The 26,276-nt window shown below is 37.8% G+C and overlaps 1 protein-coding gene across 2 annotated transcripts in view; it reads right to left on the reverse strand.

The window, feature by feature from the left end:
• Window positions 1-26,276, reverse strand: part of LOC117427780 (transmembrane protein 132C-like) — a 152,063-nt gene that overhangs the window by 42,744 nt on the left and 83,043 nt on the right. For both annotated transcript variants that reach the window (XM_058994619.1, XM_058994618.1), the window contains exon 3: window positions 12,618-12,764. In XM_058994619.1, coding sequence (XP_058850602.1) covers window positions 12,618-12,764 — 147 coding nt within the window. The remainder of the gene's footprint in view (window positions 1-12,617; window positions 12,765-26,276) is intronic.

The following is a 26,276-nucleotide window of genomic DNA, read 5'->3' on the forward strand; positions in this document are numbered from 1 at the left end:
GCAAGAATTCATTATACCATTATAAGGAAGTCTTGGTCTTGGCCATAAATATGATGGGATTTAGAGCATACATGGAATACTGGATATAAAATACAATGCGAGGAGTTTCTATTACCAGCATAATTTTCATGAAGCATTGTACTGGAGTTCCAGCACCCACACTGCCATAAGGTTACGTTAACATATTGAATTACATACCGCTTTGTAGTTTTCCATATACTTCACGAAAAACGGACAAAAATTGAAAAATGTGACATTTCGAAATCTAAAGCCCCTTTATGGCTACCCGGGTCACAATCCTGTGTTGTTTGAAACCACGTACCTGGGTCGCACGTGGGTTGACCCAGGTCGAGGCGACCCACCTCAGGATGTGGGTCGACACGCTTTGACAGCCGTTCGTGAGCCGACACAATAACAAACAGCCACGCCTGCGTGAAGGTTGCACTTCCGCATGGAACATTTCTGTTTATTCTGTTTAGACATATTTTTGTTGACTGAGACACAGCATGAGCCAGATTGCAGCAGAGATGAAGAATCTCTAATCAACATTTAGGCCAACGGTTTGATCCAGAGAAGCTTGGATGGAAGCATCTGTAACAAGCTGCTTCCAGGGCATTGATACACGCATTGTGCACTTGCATCTGTCACCCAGGTCAACCCTGCTTTATCAAAAGCAGTGTGAAATCCCCTAACCGGCCCGCATGACGCCGGGTCCTGACCAGGGTAGGTTCTGACCTGGGTAGAGCATGCCAGTGTGAAAGGGGCTTAACATGTAACACTGTAGTACTATTATGACTTCTGGTAGACTTTTTCGAGATCATTGTGTAGTTTCTTTGATTACATGATTTTAAATACAAGATATAAATTATGTTCAGATAGTTTTGTTTTTTAAATGATGTCTCAATCCTAAAATTCTTTGATTCGATGGAAGCTGAATCATACAGTATTGCTGAGCAAGAAATAAACAGAAATGAGTCCAGACCCCCACCCCCCACCGCCACCAAAAAAAAAACTTTGACAGTCCGTGCTGATGACAAATATTAAAAAATAAAAATCTGATTGCAAAGTGTAAGCATTAATAAATGGAGAGAGATGTTAAGCGCTCCTTGATGTTCTTTGGTTGAGTTGAAATTGAACAAGGCAACGCTAATTATTTAATTGCTGTGCACAAGATTGAGAATAGATGCCTGCAGGCCTAATATCTCCAAACAGCATGACGTCTGTGCTTGGGCCTTTAACTTCAGGGAATCTAAATACAACAGCTATAAATCCCTGGCTGCCCACCCAAAATGTTAATTCCATTTTAGAACTATTGAAATGTGTCATGCTCACTGTGAGATAAAAAATATGGTTTATAATTGTAAAATTTAAAATACTAAGATAAAGAGCTAGTTTGTAAAAATAGAACAATTAAAAGAGTCTAAAACTAAAATTGTATACAATTGGAATTTAAGACAGTCTTGTGTGGAAAAAAATGTATTCCTGTATTCCAGGATTGTGCGATGCTGTTTGTGCAAAGTAATCTCTTTTATTGTACTCTGTGTGTGTGTGTGTGTCTATATATATATATATATATATATATATATATATTTTTTTTTTCCGAGGATAAGATTTTTCTTTTTTTTTTCTTTTTTTTTTTTTTATAATAAATGAGTTGCCAGTCCCCGTTTGTAAATAAATCCCTATCGAAACAGTGACAGGGTGGAGCCCATTTATATTTATGGCCAGGATATCAAGGTGCTGCAAGGTGCTTAAGGGTGTTTGTCAAACCTTTTTAAATCCCTGACGGCAGCCCTGCCAGGCAGGATTAATGCCTTTCTGTCTGAATAAAAATAAGAATCGCATAGCATTGATTTATTAGCTGGGACACCGTGGTCACGACAGCACTTCAGACCCCCCACACACTTAACTAACAAACTGAAATCAACCCACATACCTCCATAGGGGTACAGGAATTCATGCTACTCCCTTGCAGAAGTTAAGTGTTTTAAACTTTTTGGGTGCAATTCAATTATTTCTTTATCTGAGAACTACAAGCAATAACCAAACGCAGCAAATGTGGAGCTGTGTGTATTTGCATTCATCATCGATGTTGTGTAAATCAAAAATAAACAAACAGATAAATAAAGTACTCAGTATTTCTTCTGTTTATTGAATTCATATCGACTTATATTTTCCTAACATGCTTTTTCCCTCAACTAAAAAAAAATGGGCTCTTTTCAATTCAGCACACTTTATTTTTTTCTAAGAAATGTATTTATTTATTTATTTTTTAAATGTATTTGCTATGTATCCATTTATACTGTCCAGTGAGCACGGCCATCTATTCTAGGTACGATATCTGTCTGCAGGATGTTAAAAATCATTCATGACTGCCGGAGTGGAAATGTAACACTGCTGTCTGTCGGTCGCATCGCAGGAGAATGATGGCTGTTCCTGGAACAACATTGATTTGCGTCTCAGCAGTCCGTAATATATATCACAGCTCCCAGTCCTACGCACAGCAATTCAAGCCTGTGGCTGCCAATACCTCTGTACCCCTGTGAATTGCTTTGCTTTCAGTCATAGCAGAGCCTGCAGCCAGCTATTGTATGGTCCAAAGAGCTTCTCAGTCATTCATCAGGGTAGAAATAAAATATGCCACTCAATGCAAAGCAGTTTTGAGCCATTGCACGTTTTACCTTGAGGCTAATTAGAGACACATAATCCACAGTTTAAATTAGTACAGGAGTGATTATGGTGCCAGTAGGATTTAAAGGGAATCATATCATGTTATCACTGTAAGGCTATTCCAAGTGCAATTAACATTTTTGTAGTAACTAAATACAGTACATTGGGCCATATTGCCACTGTGCTCTCATGATGAGGTATGCCTTTATAATCAAAATTTATGTACTATAAATACATCTGTTCTATATTTTCATTTTCATTTTAAATAACACTTATTTGTATATTGCAAGTCCCTTATACTGGGAGATGTAACTTAAATGAAGGGGATTTTTAAATGTCACTTAATAAGTCATTATAAAAACCCATTATACACCTATCAAATGGTTTCCTAGACATTAACTGGCATTAATCTTGGACTACTTTTCCTGTGTAGAAAGGTAAACAAGAAAAGGTACACAAGAAAACTTTAAAAGAGGAGGTCATTGAGCCACAGTATTTGTTTTGTGTTCACAAGCACAGTTTACAGTCTATGAAACTTAACCACCAGCACTAGGATCATGCAGTGTGTCTAACCAAAGTTAATGAGGTCTAATGTCAGACTTAAATGTTTATTGGCACTAAAACTACAATGATTAGCATGAGAGCAGACGGGCTTCATTCATTTGAAACGCAGAAACTAAAATCAATGGCATTCAATTATTAACTACTTTAAAGATAATTATAATGCAAAACAAATAAACCAGCAGTCTGGCTGGGGTGTCTCTTAAACTGCACATGATTCAGAAGCACCTCCATCACTGTCTACAAACTCTAGAGCAGCTGTATACAAGGACAGAGTGGGAAATATACCCAGGCCTACCAACAAACTGTGCTGTTGTAATGTGAGGGGGGTTATCTATCACAAGGCCTAGTTCTAACCCCTCACGTCAGTGATAATAGAGAAATCAAGTGCTAGTCTGGTGTACTTCCTCACAGCTAGTTCACTTACAACTCAAGAGTTGAAACAGAAAATGTTTTCTTTATTGACTACATTGAAAAAAATAGAATTAAACCTCTACTTCAATATTCAGTAGTTATCTTTTTTTTTTTTTTAAACAGGTGTGTATCTTCCACCTGTGGGGAAAAGCTGAATAGGTTTAAAAGCTTTAGCTTCTAAATTTGGTCCCTTCCTGTCAAGTGACAGCTACCCATATAACCAAATCAACTACCACAGTTTAACCTAAACCATATGCTTGCAGTTTATGAACCCCAAAAGGGGGTATAGCCCCGTGAATACATATAACAGGATCTGGAGGTTTAGGACTGAATTGCAGGTTAAAAAAAAAAAAGCAGTGAAAAAACGCAGGGCCCTGCTTATGAGTTAATGTTTTTGGGGACAGGGTCCTGTATTTCTGACAGCATTTTCAAGACAACGCATGCACACACACACACACACACTGACAGAATTGTTTGGAGCACACCTGTGTTTTGCTCAGCTCTGTGCGAGCTCACTTGCCTGCTGAGACTCAATGGGTTTATACGTCTTCTGGCATCTTTCTCCTCTGCAGCTGGAGGACTAAAGAGCTCACGCCAGCCCTGTTGCAACTTATTCACCTCATAAGAAAGTGGGATTTCTTTCACACTATGGGAAAGGCGGCAGTCGACCTCTTGAGCTCTCAAGTTCTGACTCATACCTCGGTCTACAATCTAAGCCAGCAACCACTGACACTTTTGCAAATTACCACCAGCCCGGTTTGTTTCATATACTGCACTTGAGACCATGGAGGTTTTCACAGTGTGTAAGTAACTGAGCTGATATAAAAAACAATTTGACATATGCTAGTAATTAAAATTTGTACATAAAGTGAAGCTCCACTATCTTCTTGACTGTGATAGAGTTGTGCATCGGATACGCACACAGTGAAATTAGAGACTTCATTAAATGCATGTGACCCAAATCATTACAAATCTTCTGAAAGCTGGATATACAAACAAACAGCTGTAAACAGTGCCCAAATCAACTAGACTGATCAATTTGTTTTACAAATTGTACACTGAATTGTCTGGTACTCCAGTATCCGAGACTCCACAAGTCACTAAAGAATAGACCTTGCTGCAGATATCCATACCCAACATTCCTGAAAAAATGGTCATGGAGCCCTCATAAACAACTGAAATACTTCATGTTAGCTACTGCATTGGCAGTGTTTTCTGAGATGCTGACCAACACTTGTGTGAGTACACCTTTAAAAGTTCCAGAAGCGATATCAGATTCACCGATTTCATTTATAAAAAGACAAGACTCAGTTTAAATGTCACGGATGGTTAGAATAAAAATCCTTCAGATTTCACCGCTATCATCAGACACAACAACAGATCTGAGAGTGCCTGAAGACCATTGAAGTCAATAGCTGGGGTTCTTCAGAACAGCACCCAGCTTACCAATTAATCTGACACACTCATCACTCTCGCTCCAGCTAATTCTCATTAATATTGGATTTCTGTTCCCCTGTCTGATGTCTGATCGTCCTCTGTGACTGGAGAATGAGCCCTTTTCAGGTAGTCTGTGCGGGTCAAGAGCTGGGAACACTTTATCAGAAGATTGTAACGACTTAAAGATTTTTAAAAGCTAAATAACATGTTCCAAGTCTCAAAGGATACAGATAACTAAGCATATCTATAAGCACATGTAATCCTTAACCAACCAAAACAGATATACACAGACAAACAGCAAGGTAAATGAACAAGAGAGACACAAAGAGAGACAGACACATGTTGTGATGCTCTCTGTAAACCAAGGGTGGCCAAAGTTGTCTCTTCCACTCCTGGTCTTTGTTCCAGCACTGTTCTAAATTGTTTATTTGAACCAATTAAACCTCCATCCAGACCCTGAAGTAGTTAATTATATAATTTTACCTGGAGTGGAATGGCCCTACAGGACTGTAATTGGACACCTCTGCTGTAAATAAATGTAAATTGAGTGCATACAGTACTGTACAATTATTTTAAATGGAATAACTTTAACAAATGTATACTGCTACCGTGTTCAGGTTTGACAAATGGTACTACAGTGTTTCATTTGTATTTCTCCACCTGATTCGCACATCAAAAAATCGAATCATGAAATAGCGAAGGACTACATATTATCTAGTCTATCTAGTTTTTTTTTTTTTAAGGATGATGTCAATGCCAACTTTAATGTTGTTGACAATTACTTTGGGGTCTTTTGTACCACACAAGCACCTTCTGTTGACACACTATAGGTTGAGATATTAACCTATAGTGTGTGTTGTTGCTAACCTGTGTCAGATCCTTATGCCCTCACACTGCAGAAGATGCAGTTGGATAAAAGAGTGTTACATACTTGCCAACCTTTGGAAATTGTTCAACGGGACACTAGCAGGGGACGGGACGGGACAGGGGGAAGGGGGGACGGGACAGGGGAATGTATAGCTAACTCCAGTCCTTCACGTTTTATTGGCTCTCACATTTTACTCAAAATCATACACATCAAATCATATTGCAGCAAGAGTGAGGAAACAAAGCGCTTCTCCGATATGACTGGATATGACACATGTCAATAAACTGATATCTGGTCATGTGAACACAATCCTTGCCAGGCAGAGTGCAGTGCAGTGCACGACCATCAGCAGCCACTAAAGACAGAGAAAGAAAAAAAAAACAGTCCAGCCGCACTTGACCTACTGTATGAAGAATTTCCAAGGACAAATATTAGGATTTTCTTCCTATGCATTGGTATGCGTGACATTTGCTGGGAAATCGGGACTGTCCCGTCCATATCGGGACTATTGGCATGTATGGTGTTATATAGTACTGCTTTTCATATTGGTCATTCATATATGGACACCAGCATCCAGAATGGCAGCAGATTCAAAGACATTGTCTAGATATCTTGATAGATATCTAATGTGATATCTTGTAACAATTGTAAGTCGCCCTGGATAAGGGCATCTGCTAAGAAATAAATAATAATAATAATACCTAGAGTGGCAGCTGTTCAGTTTTTACACTGCACTGGTGGAAATGAAAGAAGCAGTGGATACTATGGGCATGCACAGCATTAGACATCTGATTTGCACAGCAACGCTTTGAAAGCATTCAGTAAGAGTGCTGCTCTAAAAACGAAGCCGCAATGCTCAGGGATCAGCACAGCAAGACAGCACACCTCCATCACTGAGTGATTAAACGCAGAGGCCAGTAAATGGCTGTGAAATTGGACCCTGTCTGGGAACGAGAGGAATGTTTAGTCCTCGGGTTTTGGCTTTATTCCATCAGAAAGCCTCCAGTTCCACTGGTTAACCTCTGTATCCAACAGTAATAGGATGAGAATTTGCTCTTGGTGGTTGCTGAATGAAACTATAATAAAACACAATGCCAGGGTCAAAGGGTCACTGTCATAACTCTTAAAAAGAAACTCTGTCGATGTTGCAAACAGACACATTAGAGCGAAAAATACATTTAAAAAATACAGGCGGGACAAAAAACACATTCATTTGATCTATCATTTAATTATAGAATTCATGTAATCCTAGCCTGCTTTAGACTATATAGTTCTCTATATTCATCCTAAAACCACCAACAGAACACCCAGCATACCTGCCTTTTCTAACAGCCCTAGCCTCTGCTTTCTTTTTTGCCACCCAATGGATAATAAACAAATCATATCTGCAGTTGCAGCCACCTATCCACATATGACAGAACAGCCTGGTTTCGCTCTGGTTTTACTTCATAAACCATAAAATCTGTTTCTATCCTATTTACACAATAATACCATGTATAAGAGGCTGTTGCATGCAGGAATGCATATCTATTTCAGCACAGCATCAAAGATCCTTTTCACTGCTGGTGGTGATTAATTCAACTGGTACAATTTGATAATCTTGCTGGGTCACTCAAGAAGACATGGGGCTGCAGTAGTCCAGACAGATAAATGAGACTCTTGTAGTTAGATATAATATCCCAATGGATTCAGTATAGTAATAGTAGAGTAATACAATACAGAAGCCAGGATAAGGGTTGTTAAAGAGTGTTCTTTAGAAATATATACAGTATATATTTCTTACATAGTTGACATGGCAAGACCATAAGTGTTTTATCAAATATATATTTACAACTTTAAAAAATGCAATGCTTCAGTACATCCAGGAAAAACTATAGGTTATCCCCCAGGAAATCTGCCAAATCACTATCATCTAAAAATGAATACAACATTTTGTGATGTATAATATCACAAAAGAAAGTTGTGTGCATCTGCCATCATTCGGGGGATTATTAGTTTGGTTTTAATAAACTCTCACTAATCTGAACCAGTTTGGAACAAACCCTGTTCAGATCACTGATTAGTAGTGATTGTGATCTGTACTACACTAAAAATGCCTTGTCTAGTCTTTTCTGTTCTGGACGCTTGCAGTATATTTCATTCCTGTGCGGTCTCACAGACCAGAAACAAACACAAAAACAAGAAAGATCTTTTAAAAGCCATCAGAGTGTCATCCTGGCACTTTAAGCGATGCGTTGAACAATAAAACAGTAACGCCACCACCAATTATGTTTAGTCATTCGAACAGTGGTCGTCAAAATGGAGTGCTCCCGAGTCTGTAATCATCTCTTACTACTGAAAAGCAGGATCACCTCTCAGTATGTCACTTGACATGCATGGCTTTCGTTCTTTGTACCATGCAGATTAGTTCAGAGCACGTGTGGACTTGGCTCCAGGAGTGAGACCTCATCGTTCAGCGCCAGCGGTGTTAATGAGCAGGGCCCAGAAGCACTGAAGGTTTTCATTTGAAATAAGTGAAAAACCTGCTTAGATAATGACAGGCTGCCACATAAGAGAAATTATTTTTAATGTCACAGCTTTTAATAGTCCTTTTCATGTAACCTATTCAGGGAAAGTGATTGACTGTTGACTGTGAGTGACGCCTTCCAGATGCCATAGATATTGACTATGGGGGGGGGGTGGGCTAACATTGCTGCAAACTCAACTGAGAAATAAATTATTTGGCTAAAAGCAATGTAAACCCAGGAGTATTTCTACTGAGTATATATGAACTTCATCCCTGGGTGCTCTGCCCTGTTCTGCCTTCAAGAATTATCTTTCTGCCGCATTTAGAATGTCCAATTATGTTCTTTCACTATGGCAATCCCCACAACAGACCAGGAGAACTAAAGGTCAGAGGGCATCCTCTGATCTCATGACCAAGCAAATCCCCTCTTTTTCAGTCAGAAACTCTGCAGCTTCCAATCTAACCACCCTACCAGCCCCTGGAAGACAAAGACCAAAACTGCAGGTGTCTGCTTTGAACTCACTGCGCAATGATTTATCAATGATACCACTCTCTGAATGATTTATCAATGATACCACTCTTTAAATGTTAAGAGGTCAATAGCAATCATGATTTATTATAATGATTTTATTAATATGGCATGGAAATCATTAAAAAATACATATCACGATAATTAAAAATGAGTAATGTAGCCATTTACTAATGAGGCTTAATAATGATAAAATATGACCCCTTTTAGTGATTTTGATTATTGATTTTCATAATAACCGCCGATAATAAATCATGATTGAATCATTGTCATTTTGAGTCATTCAGATCAGACACCACTATGAGCAAGAGAATCATAAACAAGGGGATATGGAATGACTAAAAAGCAAATTTATTTAATTCACTGTGCAATATTTAATTCCACAAAGACAAAAATCTTTCATAGCTTTCTGTTAACCTGTTCCATGTTGAACAAGTATGTTAAGTATGTTCCTAACATAACATGAGAAAGAACTACACCCATAGTATCAGTTAAAATGCAAGGTTAATATACTGACAGAAGGAGAGAGACAGGTTCTTACATGTACACCCAGATTCAGTAACTTGTGGTAAATAATACAGTTCATACTGACAGATGGCCCCCCGCTACCATAACCCTGTCACCGAGGATATGCAACCTCAATGGGGAGGGGGAGCAACAGTGGCTGTATATTGAAACCCCAGTGTTCAGCTAAAAAAAAAAAGTTTGCAAATGTTTGCTAAAATCCATTCGTCACACACCATCTCTCCAGTGTGTAGAAAACATGTTCAGTGGTTAAGTGGTTTTGCGTGTTTTTGAAAAGGTTTTCCACTGCACATAAATATTAAACAAAAAAAAAGTCTTGCTGTTTCACCTTGCACCCCATACAGTACAGTATTTTGTTAAGACAGAGAAGACTGTCAGCCCAGTGGAACTACTGGCCTGTATTATTTAATGTTGTTTTGTGAAGGCTACTGCTACTCCAGTATCACGGGTTAGCTCATTGGCTTGGCTTCAATAAATGCTGGACTCTGTTGCATTTTGTAATGCATGTCAAGGTGGAAATAATAACTGACACTAGTGCAGAAAAATAAACAGGAGTTTATAAATGTAAGAAACTGGACACATTACGGCTTGAACTGGCCAGAGCATGATCCTACCAACCCCAACCATGTGACCTCCTCTCTCCCGGCAACAAACGTTAAAGAGACAGAGATAAAATACAGATGACAGCTCAACAGATGAGATGGCAGCTTCTAATTCCTCTAAAGGAGCTTCAAGTGTAGATTTAAGTCCAGCATCTTTAGGGGTCTTTATGAAGCAATGATGACAGCTAGGGGATTAGAAATGTGAATAGCAAAGATTAGTTATAATACGTTGTCTATAGATGGCCATAAACGCCACTTCAATCAATAGGAGAAATAAGGTTGTTGGTATTGGATGTTCATACATAAATATAATGTTAATCAGTAGTAACAGCTTAGGCTGCTGGTTGTGTATTGTATGTGATAAGTAACTGTGCCTTTACCTGTAAACGTTACATTCTCGCGCTATGCGTACAATGAAATCTGGGTATGGAAGCATGAAAGTTAGAATGATTTTGACTTGCGTTATAAACTTCTGAATTCAGTAAAAGCATGTTTAAGTTTACAGAATGTCTCGAATTGATTTGCAATTTACAACCAAATACCGAACAACAAATTGATTTAGACATGCTTGAATGGTTAAGACCCATTCCACAATAGTTTGGGGATACCCAACCTGTTATATGATTGTGCATCAGCTATGAACCATTACAAATGAGTCATCCCATTTTGGAATTGTCATTTAAATCCATGGAGATTACAAGTAAAACAAAAAAAAAAAATCATGATTCTAGTGGTCTCAAATTATAAAGTACATGAGATCATTTCAGAGCAAAATTGTGTGTCCCTGGGGCGTTATGCATATTTAATAATAACACAATATTACAGAAGTACAAAGACCAATACTTGTTTCTTTACTAAAATAGATTACAGTATTATTAAGCAGTATTATTATGATGACTGTTGCACCCACTGCTGTGGTTTACTCTACAATGACCCACATCCAAACATGTAACGTGAGAATTGCTGAATTAATATATCGTTCTATCAAATACTAAGTTGAACTGAAACACCTGTGTATTGCTGTTTATCTACACATACAATGCAGGTTTATCAAACCAAATAATCTGAACAACGCTGCTTCGGGCTGAAAGTTAACCTCCCCATTAATGCAACTGCACTCCAGTCCATCTAGAGAAAGAGTCCTCCTGATAAGCTTATTAAAGTCCCTTATCTGTGAAAAGGTTTTGTTAATCTAGTCAAATGGCACCACTTTAAATTGGAAACATCTGCACATTTGCAGTGTTTTACAGCAATCAGTACGGAAAATAAAAAAAAAAAAAAAACAACTGCAGTAATAATAATGCTTGTACACAAATCCTGTTAAGATTAGGGATGCCTGTTCTCAAAGAAATGTATATTTTAAAAAGGCAAAGATAGTCGCTACAAGGCTTAGGGCTTTGTAGGCAAAGTTTGCTTGCCCCTGTGCATGTCTCACTAATCCAAAAAATTACACCTGTCAGTGGAAGTTAGATTTATTAACACTACTTTCTGATCCATGAAAAAACTATTAAAACACACAAAGGCACAGGATATCCAGTTAATTAACATCACAACCTTTTGCATTCTGGGAATCAGTTTCTTATTTATGAGATTAATTAAAATATGTAAATACTAGAGTTAGGAAATGACCAAAAGTTTTCAAAGTATTTGAGAGCAGGCAGTAAATATGGTAATATGACTGAGCTGATGGACTATTCCATATACAGCGAAGAACAGATAAGCATGAAAAGTAATGATTCCTCCCAGGTCACTTTCAGACATGTAACTGTTCTCAAAGGAATGTATATTAGGGCAGCAGTGTGGAGTAGTGGTTAGGGCTCTGGACTCTTGACCGGAGGGTTGTGGGTTCAATCCCCTGTGGGGGACACTGCTGTTGTACCCTTGAGCAAGGTACTTTACCTAGATTGCTCCAGTAAAAACCCAACTGTAAAAATGGGTAATTGTATGTAAAATAATGTGATATCTGTATAATGTGAAATAATGTATAATGTGATATCTTGTAACAATTGTAAGTCGCCCTGGATAAGGGCGTCTGCTAAGAAATAAATAATAATAATAATAATAATAACTGGTTCATTCCGAATTGGACTGCAGTGTGGCAGACAACCGTTTTACTGCTGATAAATGCATTAGCTGAAAAGACTCAGTAGGGTCTGATTTTCAAAAAAAGTTTAGCCCCGAAAAAGGTTTGTGTAAGTGCAATTGTTAAAACAAGAGTACATTTTTTTCGTAGTAACATTTACTGTATTTAACGTTTCTGTCAAGCCAGGTATTTAACCAAACAACGACAAAAAATGTAGGGTTTTTGGCCAAATCACTACAAATTGTGTAAAGACACTGGCCAAACAAGCTAAACGTTGCAGTGATTTGCTTCAAACTCAGGCTGGTACTGTATTAAGAAGTGTCAATTGAACACTTTAATACAGTATATCTACTCGTCTACATACTGTATGTGTGAATATAATCTCCAGGTTGTCAAATTGAGTTTTTAATCCACGACTGTACCTGTTTCCCGAAGTGGCCCCTTTCCTCTGACAGAGGACGGTGATGACAGCGTGCCTCCCATCGTTTCCCGATTCCTGTCTGATAGCCCAGAGGCTGGGGCTGCTGGATCTCACACCCAGGAAACTCACCCCCTTCCTTAACTTCACTCTGTCGTGGAATAACAACACACACACAGTGCATATGTTACTGATCGGCACACAAACACTATATGAGATTTTGCAAATAAGAAAAAGACACAACACTTTTACAGAAAATCCTGCCTCCTCACACGTCGCTAGTACTATGCATCAATGCTGCAGCAACTATATAAGTTTCCCATAGTAAAAGTATAGCAAAGTGTAGTAAAGCAAAGTGAAAGCATGGTAAAGCATACAGCAGTTAAGCATTATAAATAGTTTTGGTAAAGTTATGGCAAAGCATATTAAACACAGCAAACCATGAAAAATACTTAGCATAACCATGGGAAAAGCATGGGAATACTGTAAAATAACTGTTCAAACTTTTATAAGGGACTTTACAATACTTGGAATACTTTCTTGGCAAGCTCTGAATTAAAGGTTACAATTTAGAAACCACACGCTGGCCATCAAAACCAACAACATTGATTTCAATAAACTTTTTCTTTTTTATTTTGCATACTTCTATTAGATAACACCACTATGGAGCTGTGTGCAGAAGATGTTTAAAATGACATTATGCAAATGTATCCATCAGAGACTGCAGGCTAAGAAACTGTTGTCAGTGCAACTAATCCTATCAACACACAGCCCAGAAGTGTATACCAGATATAATTAGCCAGCTAAATAACTCCTGCCTAAGTCTGGTTGGTTTAATAGTGTAGGCGGCTAGATGCTTACATTTTCAATTTTCTACAGTAATCAAGGGGCAGACTCCAGTCAACAGATTGATACCGAGTATAGAGAACTGGCAGTGTTTAAAATAGACCAGTAGCATACAAACAAAGTTGACACTAAAGCTGTGAAAGGTTCTCCCAATCTTAAACTATACTAATCTTTGTTCAGATTGTTACTGCGTTTTGTGTTACTGCGTTGAAGGTGTGGTTGCTTTCAGGATTCCAGACCTTGCCTACTCCCAGCCTGGGTTGACAGCCCCACCTCACCCTGGCTAAGGGGGGTATTTGAGTGGAGCCAGCTGGAATGCAGAGCGAGGTGGTCATATTTTTGTGTCAGCTCAGGAGAGAGAGGTCAGTGCAATCCTACACTCATGTTTTGTCTGAAGCCTGACAGAAATTTAACATCGACACCTCCTGAGAGGAGATCAAACGGAAAACAAATGTCCAGTACAGGAGATGCTTTCAGCACTGCCATGGGTTTGGACTTGAACCCTGACCTCCTAATGCTACAGTTTCCATCTCCCTTTCAGCTAGTACTTAATGAGATATTTGGAGGTCTGCAAGCAATTCTTAACTTTGTGCTACAAGGGTCTTGTGAAACAAAACTCTCTTTCCTACTTTTTATAGTTTAACCCTCAATATGTCTCATTTAATTCATTTTTTTTTGGTCACACTATTTTAAGACTGCTTTTTTTAGTTTATTGTTAACAAACGTTGTTCATTTTGAGCTAAGGGTTCTAGATTAAGATCTTTATAAACGAATGTAATGGGCAGTGTTGTGTGATGCACTGCTGTTATGGATGAGATGAGGTTAAAAGCTCTATAACCATGAATGCAGACGAACCCGGCTCTTCTGCACCGTGGTTAAGACACCCGCTAATAAAATCCTGACAATTTGCTAAACATTACTACAGTAACAATTTGCACCGATTTCAAATATATGACTGACTGGGAATTGATGAGTTATTGACTAGGAATTGATAATCCATAGGGCTCTGATGTTTGCAATTTCAGCTGGCCTATTATATCAAATAAAGCGTGGTTGTTCTTTTATACTTCTGTAAATATTAAGATTGGTTTTAAAGTTATTGAAGCTACTCTAAATATTAAAGCAACCTCCTACACAATGTCATCTAGTAGGTGACTCATTTTAAAAAAGCGATTCAATGTTTTATTTATATTTAATCAGCTATGTTTATATACTAATAGGAAAGTAAAGCATATGGGGTGGAAATCCAGCGAGATACAATAAACTGAATACATAACAAAATAAATAAAAAGTATCTTTAGGATAGGCTATCCATAATGCAAAAGTAAAATGCTGGCATTGCACCCATACCTTTTCATTAGAATAACCTTTCACAATAACGTACTATTATTCTAACACAAAGGACACTGATAAAACAAGTTATGCCCAATAAACCAAAACAAAACTTGATCAAAAGAAAATCCCAGACTTCAACACCTTTTGTTAAGTGTCAGAAGCATCACCCTACAGTTTCTCAAACTCTGTAAAACATACTGTTCAATTAGGTTACAATGTTTAAAATGACAAGGCTACATAAACAATAAGCACATACTCAATCCACGCATTAGACAGCAGTCTTGATAGGAAATGGTGGACCATTAAGTGAAAAGAAAAAAAGACTTCTGCACAACAGCATCAGTCTTTGTTCCTGCACAAGTTACTGTGCTCCCACAGGGGCTGAGACACAAGATTTATGGGATGCAAAAGGACCAGGCAGTAGTTTGCTCAACCAAAACATGCTAAAACGAAAAGTTACAAAATGTCCTTTGGGGACTGAACTATTAAGATATGGGGGCAAGAAATAACCACGAGTCATTACATTATAGTGTTTATTTTCCAATAAACTCGGATGGGTAACATCTTTTTAGTAAAAACCTATTTGCTTAAAGTAAATCTAATTCTGCCAACCAAATGAAGAGGCGACTTCCTTCCAATTCATCAGCATGTAGATACAATTTAATTCATTCTTAAGCAACCTCTACACTAATTAAAGTATTATTTACGATCCTGAAACCCGCAGCGTGGGTCAACCGGCACACTCGCAATCAGGGAAGATAGCAAAAGGAGATGCATTTCAGTAATTCATTTTATGAATATAGATGGGCTGAGATATCCATCAGTGTTTTACTTCAGATAGCCTTTGATCAGCTTATAGGGACATATCAGTCAGCATTGTTCCCACTTGTATAATAAAAAGGACAGCAAATACTGTATATACTGTAACACCAACAGGACACACAAAGGTGCAGGTTGCACTATTGTATCAAAACTAGATTATTATGAAAAGAGTGTTTTTTCTGTTTGTTTTTAATTTAGAATTGCATCATTTGTTCTATGCACAGGATCACACACACACACACACACACATTATATATATATATATATTATTTTTTATTTTTTATTTTTTTGACAATTCCTTGGTTTATAATCAGCAAAGCAGAAAAAAGCCCCCTTAAAATAAAGCGTAGGGTAGAAACCTTTAAAGCATGGTTTTGTATTGGATCCTCTTATCAGCTTATAAGTAGAGAAACCAAATTGAAACAGTCACTATCTTGCCTCCATGTGAAACTGTTCTGTAAGAATCCCAATCGCTTCAGGTGAACCACTCTCCGTTGATCTGTAATCATTTTCTGGGGAGCGAAGTTTTTAAAACATGGAAGAGAAACACATGCAGGGAAATGAAGAATGTGTTTAACTATTGTATAAAAGCGGCCGAGTAAAGTTACAAAATAAATAAATGAAGACAGCCGCTCGTATATTTCAGCTTTCACACTGCATTGTTTTTAAAACACCAAAGCAACACGGTAAGCAATAAATCACTGAGCTGTAAATGAAAGCAGTCAGGAGGTGAATGAAATCCATGATAATTAGACACCCATGTAAATTCCTTGTCAATAAACAAAGCAGCACCTTCTTTCCTCCATTAAAAATACCTCCAACACATAAATAAAGAACAGTTCTGCATGGTAACAAAAAAGTGACATAATCATTTAGTTAGTAAAAAAAAAAGCATATGCTAGCTACAGTGGAAATAGAGGACGAGGACTTTGAAAAGGATCTTGAGGTTACAGTGGAGTCATCATTAAAAGTATCTCATGTAATGTGGTGAGACAATTAAAAAGACAAACAGAAAGCGTGGAATACAAGTCTGGAGAGGTTATGCTAAGATTATACAACGCCCTAGTTAGACCCCACCTAGAATACTGAGTAGTTTTGGTCACCAGACTACAAAAAAAAACGGCATACGTGGAAGCTGAGTAAAAGTAAGTTTATAACAGAAGGTAGGAAGCACTTTTTTACACAGAGAGTTATAAATGCATGGAATAGCCTACCAGGTGAAGTCGTATGATCTAAAACACTAGGAACATTTAGCAGTGGAAAATGGTGTGATAAGAAGCGATGAGCCTTGATGGGCCGAATGGTCTTTTCTCGTTCTCAAGCTTTTATTATACATGTGCATTAATGTTCTGGTTTATTCAAGGAAAGAAACACACTTCTCCAAAAACTACAGAGAACATGAATATTAATAGCACGCATGTCTTTTTTTGTGTGATAAGTCAAAACCAGGATTAGCATACAATTGACAGATTAGTCATGTCTTTGTTCTTAACCTGGCATTTTAAAATCACAGAACAACTATTCTCTTAAATGACATGCACTTTGGTAATTTGTCCCAAAGGAAGACTGTTGCTGTGCAGTGCATAATAAAGAGATGGTAGAGTATACAGTAAGAACTGGGGAGAGTTTTCTTCTTGTTGTTACAGCTGCTGCAATCCATTTGAAAGTATAACTAAATCATTAAAGGTGTTACATTTGTTGGCTGGCTCTCATATTATCACAGCGAGCGCAGGTGTTCACAAGCTAGATCCTAGCCTTTGTGATGAAACCCTTTAGCTTTTCGATATGGCCGAGAGAGTATAGGGTACATAAAATGTTCTTTAAAAAGACTCCACATTTCAAGTCTCCAGGGGGTCCCCTGGTGCTGACAGAAAATCAATATTTGTTGCACACTAATATTGAGCTGTTTAAAATCAGAGGGGTATCCTTCAGCATTCTGTTGCACACAAGAAAATGTGTTGTATACATTTTAATTTATTTCATACAGTGTGTGCGTTGAAATGTAACATCTTGTTTACAAGCACTTACGTAACATTATTGCAAGGTTGCAGGTATCCAGATTACGCTAGTTTGCTTTTTTTTAGAATAGAATATAAAACACATTGTTACGGGACCATCTTCCAAGGCAGCAAACCAGCACATTGCTGGGAACCCTAAGAAACGGATGTTACCAAGATACTGACCTGGGAGGAAAGGGGAGGGACTACTGGAACCTGGGAGGAAGGGGGAGGGGCTACTGAAACCTGAGAGGAAAGGGGAGGGGCTACTGAAACCTGGGAGGAAAAGGGAGGGGCTACTGAAACCTGGGAGTCGCTGAAGAGGTGAACTGTACCCAGCTGATTTTCTTCCAGGTCAATGCAGTGCTCATCCAAGATCTGCAACAAACCACACTCCCCTGACTCACTACAGATAGCAGAGCTTTCTACTCCCACTAACTCTGCAGCAACCAATTTAAAATACAAATCACAAATTGAGCTAAATTGAATCCCTGCCCCAGGGGCAGCACCATCTATCATATTTTATATTAGTACTGTTCCTTAACTATTTTTACATTATTACCATGTCTGCATCACAGAACAGTATAACAAAAGTCCTCCCTCTCCACTAAAAGCATGGGCCAGCCAAGGTTACAGCTAAAAGAGTATGATAAATAGAATGGTATACATATATCTTGTAGGAATGCAAAGCATGAATGTCAGTATTTAAGAGAATGCTAGAAATAATGTATGATGTTCAGCTTAGAAACCCACCAATTTGCTGTATGCCACTGCATTTCTACTGCATTCAATGAGTTTAGGATTAATACAGCTTTAAATGGATGTGGTATTTAGATCTAGTATTCTTTAGATTGTTAAAATAGCCCCCGGAGACACACTAGCAGGGGGCTGAGACATGTATTGTCCCTTTTATCCCACTTACTAAATATCTTGGTATCCCTTGGTATCTTCTTTAAATAGATGCAAAAGATGTTAAGGATCGTCTCATCTCACAAGTGCAGTCGTACCCGAAAATGTTATCCATTTTAGAAATATGGACTAGAGGTGTGGTTCTTGTTTTATTATTTTTCCATAGTCCTTACCCATTATTCACTAAATATCTGGGTAATTGTCTCCTCTTCAAATATATTCAAAAGATTTGACACCACACTGATTTTTTGTCCCGCACTCTGCATTGGTAGTAAATTAATAATATTTGGGGTGCCACGGAACATGAAAGTTAAAGGCGGTTACGGATTCTGACCCCTGTCAGTCAGATGAGATGAGGTTAAAAGCTCTATAACCACGAATGCAGACCTGGCTGTTTTGGGTAGTGGTTAAGACGCTCGTTTGCAGTGTGTGTGGTCACTGGTTTGCATCCAGCTTACGCTGTGTTGAACATACTTTTACATTTCATGTGCACAGAAATTGATAACCAATAAACTTTTTCTTCTTTAAAAATTCACAAACTCTCTAAGCCAGGGGTGTCCAATTAGTGCTTATTAGAAGCTTAATTGGTCAAATTAATTAATTTTGGGTACAGTTGGAAAAAACCCCAGGAGGGAGGCCCTCCAGGACCAGGATTGGACACTCCTGCTCTAAGCAATGGGAGAAGAAAGTTATGAACAAGAATAATAACATCTCCAAACCATCCCACTCACCCTGGCCACAGAGGAGGACTTTGCAATCATCATCCAGAAAAAAGCCTTTGAAAAACCCTTATAAATAATGATAGGGTAGTTCTGGAAATGGTACACTGTCTCTCAGTGGATATATCCTGTACAACTATCAGATTAAATAATATAAAAAAAATTACTATAAATTCAGCAGTTTGAAGTCTCGTCACGGAAAGGAGAGGGACTCAGAGGCATCAGGCAAATCACGAGGTAGGTCTGGACAAGGGTGGTGTTCTCATTAGAATACGTTTTAAATCCCTTGACTTGAAAAAAAAAAAAAAAACACAAGATAATATAATATATAATATTAATTTCCCACTTTTTTTTAAATCAAACCTTCGTCCTGGTTTTCTCAAAGGCTTTGAAAGCTTTTTACACATTTTATTTTATTTTTTACACTTCAGCAGCTCTCCCTTGGATGAACCGTGTAGTTTTTTTGGTTTGTTGTTTTTTTTTCTTCTCTGCCTGTCTTTTTTTTTCTATCACAGTTGTCAGCTGGAGCTGAGAGGATGGGTGGTTGAAGGCACCTGATAGATATTCACTGAGTTTGTGGAGAAAACTTCAGGAAATAACCCCTGGGTAAGAAGAACAAGGCTGGGGTCTCTCACAATGCTGCAGAGGAGGAATAATTTATGGTAAACGGTGAGCTTAGGACTGAGCCCCGTGACAGAGCCAAGCAGTTACCCCACACCCCGCTGAGGTTCTCAAGTCGCTTTATCCGTACAGAGACAAGGCCACGGCGCCTGCTCTTATAGCCAGGCGTCTCAATCAGCAGCTTGTTAAATCAATCTGTCTCCCTGTTTGTCTTTTGTTTCCCATTGCACGCAAGCCTTTTACGGAAGTAAATGACAATAAGCCAGACTTACTGAAGGAGAAAATGTGGGCACAGGAGACTCCTGGGCCTCCATAGAAAACTCTAATCCCTTGATATTCCTCCACAAGAAGTGTGTTTAAAATAGCACCACGTTTCATCCTGTATGCAATACAGTTACCCTATAAAATAAAGTAACTGACACATTCAATCTATGAATTGTACCCCTGAAGGTTTTTTTTTTTTTTTTGGCACAATTACATTTGGCTACCTCTGCTCTAGACTGAGTTGGTTGTGCAATTCAAAAATCCTATCAGACATGTAAAATAGAAACCAAGATCAGAATAGAGTTCCCTAAGGACTAGGGAATGTACAGGATAGTGAATGTACAGTAGCTTCAGTACAGAGCTATATATGAGACTGAACACGGTACCCAGGAGTACCCCATGCATATCCTCCAATCCTTAGCAAAATATTTATTTTTGGCACGGGACACAAATTATTACAGCAAAACCATTGCAAAATATATTTTCAAAATGTAGTAATCATTTCACACTAAATCAACTGACTGCATTGCATTTAGTAGAGCTATGAATATGATGATAAACGTTCTGTTACTGTATCTTTTATTAGGCAACAGGATAATAAAATAATTTTTCTGATGTTTAAATATGAATAAAAATGATGCTTCACTGACAGTGAAGATAATCGCTTCTCTGCTGCTAAGCCTGTGCATCTTTACCTAACTTTTCTTCTGCTCCTTGCAGTGCTTTTTCTATTTTTATTTATAATGGTTATGCGGGAGCCATGGGGAATATTCTCATGGTGTAAAATAAATGAGAGAGATCGGGGTACAACGCTACCCCGGCGTACCGCCTGGCGTCTCAGTTGCCTAGGAAACGCATGAGGTGCTCCAGGCTCTGTATGCAATTAGAGATAGGCAAGCTTATCTGAATTGCATGTGCCAAAGCTAGGATAAAGAAGGCTGGCTCTAGTTAAAAATAATAAAAGCAGGAAAAGGAAGTATAAACTGTGCTCATATCTCCCTCCATCCGGCATAACTGAATCTCATTCTTAGATACTCCTCTGTCTGCGCACATGAAAGAGAGAGAGAGAGAGAGAGAGAGAGAGAGAGAGAGAGAGAGAGAGAGAGAGAGAGAGAGAGAAGCTTTCTGAGCCAAAGAAAAACATCCCTATTCAAGCCTATATAGTTCAAAAGAGTGTACTACAGGACTGCTGGGTTACTTGACCAGCAACAGCTGAGAATCAGAACTAACATTAGAACCAGGGTTCTTGATGGCGTACATAGCTTACAAAACAATTCAATTAAATCTTACCTAGTATGAAATACTATGATGTCTTAGGTCTCACATTTTTATATATAAAAGATGCACACGTTATGTCATGCTGGACTTCCGTCATTCTCCCCGCATTCTACTGGAAGAAATCACTTCAAGAAACACAGAAACACAACAGTCACTAAAAAGTAACAACTGTAGCTTTAAAAAAATACCATCAAATGCTTGTTTTCTGGCATTCCATCCGCCTATTTTTAACGAAGGTTATTAAAATTTAAAAATAGGTAAGAACATTTTAACACGCCTTTAAAATATTCTTGAGTGTCTGATTTTTGCTTTCTTCCAAAACGTAACTTTCTAGCTGCATGGATACAAGCTTATTTGCCCCTTGATACCTGCTTAGCGCTTTATCATCACTGGATAACCAACAGCTGTCCTCCCGCTCCTGCAGCAGTAGAGGAATATCAGTGGGATCTACTCAGCTATAGCCCAGGAAGAAAAACTTAAAAAAGGGAGGGGGATTTCTTCCAGCATGTTTTAGTTAGGGTTATGTAACAGGTATTCTGTGGGATGCAATGCCATTACAGATCTAACCCCTGTCGATGAGATAAGGTGCATGATAACCACACCAGCAAATGAGCCTGGCTCTTTTGCACAGTGGTTAAGGCGCTGTGTGTTTGTGGTGTGCATGGACGTCCTTTTACACTTATAACACCATAACAGTCAAACATGTAAATACATAAAACTAAGGCTGTCCTAAAAAAACCCACTTGCAGTATTCCAGGTACTTCCCTATCCCTTAATTGCTTATAAACAAGGATGGAAGCACTCATGTTCTCTTTGAAGCAATATGGTCTAAGTGTGCCTAAACACAGCTGTTTACATTACACAGAGTAGTCCTTTACTGCCTATTACTCTGTGGCTGAAACTGTAATATCTCAACAGCCCTTTACTTTGGGTCTGGTGCCAGAGACAGCATCGCGCAGTTTTGTAGGGCTTGAGTGTTTTTAATAGAGAAACGAAAAAAAGGATTGCCCTGAATACAAAGGGAGCTTTAAAACCTTGCTCAGAATTAATTTACATGTATTTATTATATATATTCGGTTTTGTTCTTGAAAGGGCAACATACATTTTTCATACTGAAGGACGGAAGGATATTGTGGACTTGCATGTATTATGTATCATATGGTTTATTAAGATGTTTTACATTGACTGTTTGTGGCACTATTACCTGATTGTGGCACTATTCGTCTTCTTTCTGTCACATGCAGTTGTTATTTCTTTGGTGAATTATATGTATAATGCAAACCCAAGGAATAACGTGCCACTGCAGTTTTGTCACTCCTATGATCAATTATTTGGTAGTTTTCCATCTTTACATTATGAAATTGAACAGGTAAGAGAAAGTGGGAAGCTTTTTGGGGGGAAATCAAATAACTACAGGGTTGGTTCTTAGTCAAATAATAGTGAAATCTGTCAGGTACAAGTACTGCGTAGCAGAGCTGCCTTTGTAACATTGTGGAGTACATTACAGTACAGGAAAACTCTGTTTACCAGCTTTCTGAAAATGGGAAAATAGTACCACAGAACCACCCACTGTGGGCTAAAGAGAATGCAAAGAAAACATGAACGTGATTGATCATTTTAAATGGTTTTAAATACACATCAATGTCCAACAATAATACTGATAAGTAAGCTGACCCCAGCTAGTAGGAAGAATTCTGTGATAAACTGTGATTCAGAATATCAATGACAGGACTGGATCTTGGGACCAGGAAACTTGGTATTCTAGAAGGCTCTCAGGTCTTTTCATTGGTGTCGGAGGAGGTTTATTTATACAACCTGTCCCGCCCCCCCCCCCCCCCTCGCTGCCGCCGCCTCATCACCCCTCGATCGGTGCTGAATTTGTAAAGAAGCAGCATTTTCTAATGAAGCTGAATTGTGACACGGCCCCAACAGCAAGAGGATCAGACTAAAGCACTAATGCTCCACACATGATGTGAATTACAGATAAATAACAAATAAGAAGCACAAACTCACATGGACGAGTATGACAGAGAGATCTCAGGGCCCTCGCTCAGTTTAGCACAACAACCTGGAAAATCACTTTAAATATAGACTAAATACAAATCAAATAAAATCACTACCTCAATATTATTTAGTTACACAGCAAGAAGAGATCTTTGTAACTGATCATGCATGGAAAATTAAGCTGCCATGTTTAGTGTTGGACTTGAACAGGAATAACTTGAAGGACAAAAAAAACCCTGTAAAGTATAATAATTTGCTGTAAACAGCCAATAACCATTTTGGATACAGTTTACTGTATGTAACATTTTATAATAACATTGTATATACTGAAGCTTTATTACTGTATTTATTTTACGAAAATGCATTTTATATTAACCTCCATACCACATTGATACTAGTATCTAAACTACTTATAAAATCTTTCAAAATAAAATCATAAAAAAATTAAAAACATAAACAGTATATTTTTAAAAACAACAAATTACATTTTTAATTTGTAATTACATCTAAGGGATCTGATATAGATTCTCCATAAGATCCCCTTGACAGAGTTATAAAGTGTTATAATACACTGCCTGCTATCTATTACTCTACATGTAATTACTCATTTGTAATTACAACTGAATTCTTTAGAACAACACTATCATGAGAAAATGGAAGATTTGCAACTGACCCCTAGGAAGATACTTTCTGAATGCTACATGTTGTCTGCTATTCTTTCAAAACCAGGAATACAAAACTCCCACTTCTATACCACCATGTTGTCTGATTTTGTCAGAAGAGTTTCACAAATACTGTTCTAGTACAGTTCAAAATCACTACAGCGTGTATAACAAATCAAACAGTACATTTCTATTTGCTTTAAACAGTAAACAGATATTCTGATAACCAACTCAAAGTCCTGGCTGTGAAAAAGCAGCCAGACTTTTGATTGGCAAGATGAAAGACTCCTCTACCCTTGTGCTCATCTGATAACTCTGAAGAGAAGCCATCAGGGAGAGAACCTTTAGGTTAAACAGCCTGCCGGCTGCACCAAACGATAGTGCCACATCTCTGATGTCAGTCCCTTGTTTGGAGTAAACTCTCAGTAATTTCTTGAAGCAGACAACTTGACCTTTTAGGAAGACAAACGAGGCTGGCTCAGACCGACTTCAGCAAAGAGTAATAGAACCTGCTTGTGTATGAAAGCGGTCGTGTCTGCTTAAAAAACATAAATAAAATAAAATAAATATTAACCCCATTTTGAATTTGAGCAACAGCAGGGCACAACTTCAAGGCTTGAAAGTATGACAAACAAGATGGATTCCGCTAGTTAATTCTAGGAATACAAAAACATTGTGCCCATGAGCATGAAAGCTTCATTACAAATGGAATTTTTGTTTAAAAAATGGTGTTACTTGATTTCTAAAAATAAATCTGTTTACAGTTTTTTTTTCCCTTTTGTATTACTTCATGTGATCAACATGTTAATGTGTTTTGACACCTGTACCACTAAACCTCTCTAGCTAGCCCTACTGCCAAGGGACTGACAAACAATAGATACTTAACAAGGTTAAACATATTTTTTAGACAGTTATTTGAATATAAAAAGGCAAACAGAAAAATGAAATGTTGACAAGACTTTTTAAATAGATCCTCATTTCCTGAAGTCTGGTGGGGAGCTTTAGGCCACTAGAAGAATGTTCTGTTCCGTCATCTGTGACATTTAATTTACAGCGAGAAACCAAAAGTAATTCATTCCAGTTTAAGGCACTTTTAAAAACAGAGCACTCAGGACTTTCAAAGAAGTCTGTGTTTCTCTTATAGCAAGTAGGTTTTCAAAGTAAAACACATACTGTAAAATACAAAACATTTCTTATAATAATGGCAAAATATATTCTTCACTTGGTGCCTGGTTTAAGTATGGCTTAAAAACTCCCTATAAAATGAAACACCCTATAGGCAACTGGTGATATGGACTTTATCAGTAGTGTAGTGTGCTCAGATCCCCTTCTACATGTATCTATTTGGTGCCGAATGGTGATTTGCTATTAAAAAGTGATTTGTATGTATTTGTTATAATTTAAAAAGCACAGACAGTTTGCAGGTTACTTACAGCAACCTACTGTGCAAGCTGTTTAATTATTCCATATTGTACATTTATTCAACCTACTATACACTAAACACATCACACTTCAACTGTAATATTGCATGGTGTTTAATGACCTCTCAATAAATTGCCATTTCTTTTTATCTTGTAAAAAAGGCTAAAAGCTTAAATATACATCAATTAAAGCCTTTTTCGTCTCCTCGTAATGAGAAAAGTGAGCATCAGGAGGCAGACGACAAGAAAGTTAATTTAAGTAATGAATTTCACTATTTTTGGTTTTATATCTGCAGTAAATCCTCGGAACACTTTATCTGCACCATTTCATTATGGAATTCCTCTGAACATTAAAGAGAACAAAAAAAAAGATTAACATTGTTAGACTCTTAATCCCTGTCGAACTAATCCAGTCATTGCCCGAACATTCTGATTCACCCCCTAAGAATGTCCATGAACCTTGACATGGATTAAAACTGAAGTCCCCATGCAGTGTTTTTTCCACATGCTCCAGAGACAAACCTGGCCTCTTTATGAGACATCTTAAAAGGAAGCCTCACAATGTACACATATTTAATTAAAGAAGCAATCAAAAAGAGGGAAGAGTGCTAATGAAATATAATAAGTTACCTTGGTGAAGTAATTGACTGTATCACAACTGGCTTTGTATTATTCATTAAAAGAGTCAAAGCTAGAAAATTAATTAGTCAATCTTACCTTGAAATACAATATAGTGTATATTGGCTATTCTTGAAACACATTTCATGATATATATTTTTTAAAGT

Source organism: Acipenser ruthenus, chromosome 21 (assembly GCF_902713425.1).
Source record: "Acipenser ruthenus chromosome 21, fAciRut3.2 maternal haplotype, whole genome shotgun sequence".
Taxonomy (NCBI): domain Eukaryota; kingdom Metazoa; phylum Chordata; class Actinopteri; order Acipenseriformes; family Acipenseridae; genus Acipenser; species Acipenser ruthenus.